This window comes from Pleuronectes platessa, chromosome 18, assembly GCF_947347685.1.
Source record: "Pleuronectes platessa chromosome 18, fPlePla1.1, whole genome shotgun sequence".
In the NCBI taxonomy this organism is placed as follows: domain Eukaryota; kingdom Metazoa; phylum Chordata; class Actinopteri; order Pleuronectiformes; family Pleuronectidae; genus Pleuronectes; species Pleuronectes platessa.
The window spans coordinates 19531440-19540310 of NC_070643.1; the positions used below are offsets into that span (position 1 = coordinate 19531440).

General features: G+C 44.0%; 1 protein-coding gene across 1 annotated transcript; it reads left to right on the forward strand.

The window, feature by feature from the left end:
* The first annotated feature begins 470 nt into the window (after window positions 1-470).
* smim13 (small integral membrane protein 13) lies at window positions 471-2502 on the forward strand. The gene is made up of 2 exons (XM_053447248.1): window positions 471-1203; window positions 2218-2502. The coding sequence occupies exons 1-2, from the start codon at window positions 1128-1130 to the stop codon at window positions 2406-2408; spliced, it is 267 nt and encodes an 88-aa protein (XP_053303223.1). The 5' UTR covers window positions 471-1127; the 3' UTR covers window positions 2409-2502.
* The last annotated feature ends 6369 nt before the right edge of the window (window positions 2503-8871 follow it).

An 8871-nucleotide genomic window follows, 5' to 3' on the forward strand; every position in this document is an offset into this window, starting at 1 on the left:
TCCGTGGTGTTGAGTCAAAGTTTGATTACACGCCATCAAAACGCGAGGTTCTGTATCTTGGACCTAGATGGTCCAATCAAGTCCAAACTAGACATGTAACACAAGAGTCCCAGCTTGATGACATTTACACACAAATTATGACTTGAAATCACAGCGCACCCTGGTGGCTACAGGAAGGCACATGTTTTATACTTTGATGAACTGCTCCTGGCTGCTTTACAATATACAGCTCAAAAGAGCTGAGGCTCTTTGGATCAAGGTCAGAATTGTAACATTTCCTCAAACCGTGTAAACATTGATGTTTTCATTACTTCACTCTGCATTGTCCTTTCACTACCAAACTCTGTCTCTTGATTAGAGTCCAAGCCTGAACAGCTCTTTGTGTCAATATTCCCTCATTAGTCATAGCGCCACCTACTGATTCGCCATGAAACAGAAAGTACTTTGTTAATCCACTCTGCATTATCCAACTGGCTGGAAGTGAAGCGTCTATCCTTACCACAGTGCACAACACGCATGCAACGCGGAGACATGCGCTTGTTCATCGATCGCTCTCCACCGACCGCAACAGGCTTCAACGTGAGGGTGCTCGGGCCCGTCAGTGCTACAACGTAGCCCTAGTATTAGTATTGTTGTTATTATAATAAGTAGCAGAGGAGGAGCATAAACTGCGCCGGACTACATCACCCAGAAGTCAACTGGGCCTTGCGCAGCCGCAGTCTGACTTCATGACGCCTGTTTAGCTGCGTGTGGCTAATGCTAGCTAACAAACAGGCTGCAGTGATGTAGTTCACAGAAGAGCCACTTGCACCTGAGGACACCTGCTAACGTTAGCTAACACATGCTAACACGAGCTAACAGTCTTATCCGGGTTTGAGGTCGCTTCCCCGGGGGCTCAGTTCGCCCAGCCCGCTCGCTCGCTCGCTGGCTACACGCTAGCTACACGCTAGCTAACCCGCTGGTGTGTGAGGTTAGCAATGCGCTGCGGTTTGTTTCGGTAGCTAGCCTATTAGCTTAGCTGCCAGGCGGTGGCGGTGTTGTTGTTGTTGTTGTTGTTTTTTGTTGGAGCTGAAATAAACACACACACACCACCGTCCCCGGTGTTTGATGTCAGGAGTCCGGCTAAGATGTGGCAAAGTGTCGGGCTCACGCTGCTGGTCATAGTGGCCACACTGGTCTGTGGGCTGCTCTTCATGTTTATCGGTGAGTTTAAACATGAACAACACACACACACACGACATTTAACACATGTAGTGTGGTTGATTCAACACGTGTGATCTGTGTGACTTTAAACTGAGACAGCTGCTGTGAATATAATGAAATATAAAGAGTTTTCCAAAAACCTAAAATGTGGAACTGCTCCTTTTCCTGTGGCCTCATGACAGTTCAGTGTATTGAGTGTCTTCCAGGTTTCTATTTATATCCTGTGCCCAGCAGGAGTCAGGAGGTTGCTCCTTCACCAGCTCGTTCACTCTTCTTCTTCTTCCTCTTCCTCACAAACTCTTCTTCAGACCACGAAGAAGACATGAACAAGTTTCTGAGTCCAGTTTCAGACTGGGAGATTATATAATTTGTGGTGTTTTATTAGTCCTGTTTCTTCTTGCAGCTGAAGATGTTATCTTTATGACCTGGTTTTAACGTCCGTCCACTAGTGTTGACACTGTTTTACAAAGATGGACGACAAGACCACTCCTCAAAAAGTGAAGCCAAAACATCTGGAGCACTCCCAGGTGGCTGTAATAGACCCTCCCCAGAGTAGATCTGGAAGAACTAAACCAGATTACATCAATAAATGTTTCTCAAAGTTGAGTTTTAATCAGATTCTATAAAGATGGGGTGAAACATCATGATTGACAGTTGAGACCTCCATCCTTACTCCGGAGATGTTGCCATTTTTATCCAGGATGTTTTGTTTTTTATTTCTGAATGTGGAGACACGTAATCTATGACACATCTTTTTAACTCAGGCTGGACAACAACCACCTCATTTGGTGTCGGTGAACACAAATGAGGTCAGAGTATGTTTTCTTGGAAATTTTAAAAACATGTTTTCAGTGTAAAACAAAGGGAGCTCTGTAGTTTCATTTTCTCCCTCCGGTCTGGGTTTGATTCAGGTCGAGTCAGAACACGGAGGGATGGAAAAACACACGATGCTGTGGGTAATAACACTTTCGGCGTTTCTCTCCTCTAAAATCTCCTCTTCTCTCCCCCCCTCAGGTTGGTATGTAGTCTGGCAGCTCTTCTTATCCAAGTTCAAGTTCCTGCGTGAGCTTGTCGGGGACGCCAGCACCCCGCAGGCCGAAACTCAACCGTCCGAAGCCAAGAGCGAGCGCACAGCGAGCGCCCCGGCTCGAAACCGGCCCAGGACCTCACGCCAAAGAGTCGCCTCTCCAGAAAGCACTTCGTAGATTGACCCCCCCCGACGGCCACTGTGTGTCTGCACCGGAACCCGCTCTCACCCTGATGCTACAGACGCCACCGTGGGATCATCAAGAGCTCCTCCCCGCCAACCCTGCACTCTACACTACTCCCCCCCCCCCCTCCCCCCCCCACCTCCTCACCAGGACACTTTAAAACCAACCAGGAATAATTTCTGGTTCCAAAGGGAAAAGCCATTAATGTACATTGCTGTCCATTTCTTTATGTCCTCTGTTGGTATGTTTGTGTACTGAGCAGTGACACCGGGGCTCCACTCTGTCCCACAGTCATCCTGCAGTAGGGCCGGTCGACTTTCACCAGCTCCCACGCTGCTTCCTGCCTCTGGGGAGTGTGAAGCTGCTCCAACACACACACACACAACGAGAGATGGATTCATTCTCCTGCGTACATGTTGTAAATCGTGTATTTTTAGCAGATGTTGGCAGAAAAACTGTCAACGCTGAGTTCGTCCGCATCATTTCAACAAGAACAAACTGAATGAAGGTATAAACTGAAATCGTGACATGTACAACTGACAGCTTCACTTTATTTAGAACAGAGAGAGAGCAATGACAGGAATGTTCACACGCTGTTGTTTCTCTGTTTCTGGCACAGCGATGAACTCTGCGTGTTATGGTGGAAACTGTCTCGTGCAGTAGATGAGGCCCAAAGCCGACAAATGACCTGGTTTCGTTTCAGTAAAATGTGAAATGTGACCCGTCCCTTGCAACTTCTCCTTCGCCCCCTTTTTACACGTTTATACTAGAAGAGTCAGGAGAACAGTTCAAGGAAGTGACAGTCAGTGTTTTAGAAGCTGCTACGGGCATAGTTAGCCGACATCTCGGAGAAGAGAGTCTGAACCCTCCTCCTCCCGCTCCCTGTGCCTCTGTCTGTACCAGTGCCTGTCTCGATGGCATCCACTGTTTGTCACCCGGCCTCCAGCTGTCACTTAGTGCTCATTACATGGCGAGTCGAAGCTGACCAGCTCCATATTCCCTCCAGGTACAACGTTACTCTTGCACCTTCTTATCGGCAATGATTATGATTTGTTTTCTTCAGAGGAGCTGTAGCTTCAAATAAACAACGCCATGAATAAACTGAGTTCTGTCCTGTTTTCTTTAATACAAGAGTTCTGCAGGAATAGAGACAAATCTGTCCTCATTCTGTGTATACACATGTAAGTTAATTAAAAATATCATTATTACAACTAGAGTGATGATTCAATTGACGTTCTCCTGAGATTTAGACTTCTTCATGAACATAGACAATATAGTTTGTAGCTGATACCGACTGATGACGTGGAACAACAACCCTTTATAGTTTAAACCTAGTTGGCTTTAAACGTCTCAGCTCCTTCACGTCCTTCTACTGTTTGACCACAGGGGGGCAGCCTCGCACTAATAGAAAACAACATTCAAACGCACCTGAGCCTGAAGGTGAGTATTTTTGAGAACGAGTAGGGGAAGTAACTTATTACCTTTGCTCAAGTTAATGCTCTGTACTTAAATGCAGGTACTGGAGGTACTTGTACTCTTTATAATAATCAATATTTACTTATCTTCAAACGGTTTATATTGAGCTTTTTACCCCACTGTCTATTGCCTAAAGACTTCTCATTTTGTTCCACAGATCTGATTCCAATTAACCATTAAAGACAATAAAAAGTACATTAAATTAGTTTTTGTTGCCCACATGTTTGATCAAAGTAAAGTTAATAACATGTTTTTATTTTACCCTGGCACCAACAGGGCAGCTGTTTTAATTTTAAGGGGAATTTAGAGACAAAAACAGACTCTAAAACTTACCAAAGTAAAAAACTAAACAATAAAACAAGTATGCACCGACTCCAGTGAAATCTCTCTCTGCTGTCTGATTTCTAATAGCTGCCATAAATTACTGTTCCAGACCTCGGAGCAGAGAATTAATCTTCTGTGTGTATAATCTATACCCAGTGTGCCGAGCTTTAAAAGACCATTTTATTCTCTGACAAGGCTTAATGCATTTCACCCCCGAGGGTCATTAGCTTATTCCTAAACTGCTCGTACCTAACGCAACGATTGTGGCTGCAAACATGCTGCAGAACAGTACAGTTACCCCCCCCCCCCCCCCCCCGTTATAATAAAGACTATGTTTTCTTGAGTTGCAGATTATTCTAAAACGCTTAGTATTCGTGGGGGTAAAGTAAGAAGTTGACTCTTTTTAAAGTTCAACTGATTTGAATTTCACTGCAGCTTGTGGTTTTTAGACCTTTTTCTGTGTCAGTCAGCTCTTTTGAAACTCAAATGGGAATTTCTCTCACGACTACAACACAACTTTTCCTCTCTCTGCAGCAGTTTGCATTTTGAGAAGCAAAAGAACACGGCGAGAATCCAGTGTTTGAAACTTGAGAATATTTTGACGGGGATGATTATATACTTTTTCTGGTCTCATAAAGTCTTAAATGCAGGACCTTTACTTGTAAGAATGTATTTCTAAACATGGAGAAATTATAGAAAATTGACAGTTGGGTACTGACAGGTAAAAAGGCTGTCACTCCCATTACCCATATACACTGAGACCTTTCTCTTTGTGGCCATTTTGTTGATCTTTTGAGTTTCCTTGTAGTAATTTTGTGTCTCTGTAGATATGTTGTGTCTATTTCTTGATGATTTTGATGTATTAGTAGTGATTTTGTGTCTGTTTCTAGTAATTTTGTGTCTCTGTAGTGATTTTGTGTCTCTTTCTAGGGATTTTGTGTCTCTTTTTGGTTGTTTTTGGACCAGTCTGTAAAAACACAGTCACACAATGCATTTATTTTCTATTCGTTTAAATAAACTCTAACCCTCACCTTTTGAATTGAAGTTCATAAAGTCAATGTTCAGGAACTTTCCTGATACTGAATTAATTATGTCTACTATGACAGTTTACATGCTGTGACACAGTTTAACCTGTAGGTGGTGGGCTGGGCTCGAATGACACGTGGTGTATGTCAGGATGGCGCGAAATAACCGGAACACCTGCCGTGTTAAAGACCATAACTTCCTGTTATTGTTCTCAGGTGAGTGAGCAGCTTAGATTCACCAAATAAGCAGTAAAATGGTTTAAAATGCAAATGGGTTCATTAAGTAATAACTTGTGTAAAACGTACAACAGCCAAGTGAACCGGAGAAGGAATAATCACTTGTTTTAGCATGCTAACTGTAGCTAGCCTGTGCTAACACACCGTAGTCAGCTGGCTGATTATCCGGTTTTGCTAGCTGGATAGCTAAGCTAAGCTAAGAAAAGAATAGATAACACTTTATTGATCCCTCATCGAGGAATTCCACTTATCACAGATTCAGATCTCTTTGTACAGAGTCTGTTTCCCAACAGACCCTTTACCTCCTCTCTCCCTCGGCCTGTGTCTGGTGATCAATGTATTTGTCTCCACTGTGGTATTGCTGCTTCCACCCAATCAAATGCAAACAAGAAATAGATCAGGGTTATTCCGAGTGCAGCAATGGAGCCATTTCACTGTGGCACGACTCGAATGTAGAGAATCCACTCGTCCAGAAGCTCCTGCATCCGTCACTCAGTGGAAACAGATGCAGACAATTGAGAAAACCACCCTTACAGTAAACGGCCTATATGAGGCAAACCGTAGCCTCAGGTTTGATTCCCACTGAGGATGCCACCTCTCCCCCCCCCGATCTGGCTGGCTTCAGCTCTGCCTGCAGCTGGGGCCCTTTTCCGAGGCCCCACTGAGCTACCAACTTGTAATTTCAGAGCCTGCAAATACTTTACAGGAAATGATTGTGGTAAGCCAAGGAAATGACATAGACTCTCCAGCGCTCCTCTAACTCTCACTTTATATACGTGTATATAGCGAGGGCCTAGTTGCTGGCTTGTAGGTGTAGTTTGTTGACCTCTGATGACCTCTTACCGTGTGTCCTCACTCGACAGACAGGTGAACAGGTTTTGATTGCAGGTGCTCTCGCTGCAATTTTCCATCTCAGCAGTCCAGTACCTGTTTGCAGTTTCTCCTCCTGACTAGACGGTATCTCATCGGGCAGCTCGGAGACAAACCTCTCCAGGGGATTTGAACAAAATGCTGCTTGTCTGTGCAGCACCTTGCGTAGTTATGGAATTGTGGTCGACCAAAGACAGTCGTTAATGAGATGTTGGGCACGATGCCCCCGATGACGGGATACACACCGAAGCTTCTGCAGCTGTTGTGTCCAGTACTGTGTGTTCTGGCCCTGGTGGATCTATTAAAGCTGCCAGAGTTAAAATAACTCATTGATTCATCAATCACTCCCCTGGTCTCCGGCATTTTACATCAGCCAAAAGCAATTCTTCTCACTGGTTTAGAGCCACAAGATGTCCTGACATTATTACTGCCTCTGCAAAGGCAGAACAAACTGAAAGTAAGTGTTGCAGCAGCTACCCTTAGATAAGGTTAAAACTAAATGTATTGCCTCAAGCCCTTTTGTTGGAACTGAAAAGTATCTCGTTAGTTCAATTATGCCACATTACTTAAGGAGGAAGCATCCAAATCCAATCATGATCGTGAAATACTCAGCTAAATGTCTATTAATGGTCAAAGTTATATTCAAGGTGCCCAGAGGATGCAGTGCTACTAGCATGGAGAAGTTAAACTTATCCAGTTTCATTCTGTACCTCTCCTGGTACCGAATTCTGCATTGTCCCCTGAGGATGAATCCAAATCCCTGGCTTTTCTCTGTGGTGGTTTAAAGTCTTCTCTTATCGAGTGAAACGAGTCAACGTGATCATTCAATCCAACAATAATCAGATTGCTATGAAACTCCTCCTGTGACTTTTCATGTGGCAGCTCCCACCAGTCAAAGTTTATGACCAAGTCCCTGCAGAGCTAATGACATTCTTCAGCTGTGAGGCGACGGCTCTGTTACCTGACGTTCTGTTTGCAAGTGAGCCTGAAAACATTCAATGCCTTTTATTCTCTTAAAGTGCACTGCTGCTGCTGCTGCTCTCTGCCTTTGTCGGCCAGATTAACAGAGACGGACCTTTAAGGTGGATCTGACGTCTCCTGATTTACCGTCTTTCTTTTTTTTTAAAAAGAAGTCTTTCCACTGCAAATTCCTTTCGTACTTATCTCCCCGGAGAGCCCTGGGAGGAATGCAGTGAATAATAAAAACACTTGGATTGCTTGTAAGTGCCAGCCTGTGTGAGCTTGTAGGATGTTTAATGAGATTTTCTGATTGGGAGCTGAAGGGGGGGGAGGAAGTAGTCATGGGCATCTCTTCCTCACGCAGGCCCATCTATCTATTCACAGAGCCGCCTCTCCACAGGGTCACACTATATTTCACTCAGATTACAGTGGGAGAGAGGGAGAGAGGAGAGGATGAGGAGAAAACACAAAGGTTGTTTGTTTCCCGGTTGCAGTCGTTCTGGACATTTGATCAATTCCCTCCACTTGGAACCAGAGAGAATGTGCTGCAGCTGATAGTGTCGCTCGGAAAAAAACACGTTTCTCACGGTCCAGAGAACGTGTATAGCGGCGTCTCGTCCTCTGCTTGCCCCTCATTATTCTCCGTGTGTCATATCTAATGTTCTGCAACAAAGTGAGGAATTATTTGGCACGGCCGACGTATTCCAGCCGCTCTGTCCCGCTTCATGTGAAATCCTTTCAGCCCCGTCCTTCACCCGAGCTCCTTTCACGACTAGAGGGAACAAGTGACTTGATCAGATCTGACTTGAATCAGAAATATCCTGTAGGGGTCCACAGGGGATGTGATCGGGTTTGACAAGACTTTGGGTTAAAACCAAACTGACAGTGACTTTTTATTATCTGTAAAATGTAGCTCTTTACTATTATTACATCTGCAAAAGAGGTTATGTTTTCACCCCGTGTTTTTCGTTTGTTTGGTTTGTCTGTTTGTAAACAAGATTACACAAAATCTACTTAACTTAACTTGGTGGAATGATGAGACACAAGCTAAGAAACAATCCATTAAAGAGGCAGATCCAGGAAATCTTTGTTCACTTTTGTTAATCTTCTCAGGAAATAATATGTCCATCTTGTTTAGGAGAACTGTTTTGTCCCTGGTAGATGTTTGTGCTCTACTCAGTCATTCTAGTTATTATCTTTCTTTTGTCTGATGCATTCAATAATAATACTTGATATAATAAGTGTACTCGTACGTGAGTCATTTGGAATCACATCTCTGCTCCTTCAGTAATCGGCCTGTTCGCCTTTGTTAAACTGTGGGTTTAAGGTTTATGACGTTTTACCAGATGTTTTAAAAGCAGCAGGGAAAATACCTAATTACACAGAACTGACAATTACTGTTTCCTGGGAGAGGCGGCGGATGTTGGATCAAACAGATTGTTAAAAACGGGGTCAAGTGCACATGAGGGCACAAGTGTATAATTTAATTTTGTTGATTGTGACATTGATTTCATTGTTTGTAATCGCACTGACCAGAAAATCCCAGATTAATCAGTGTTTGCTTC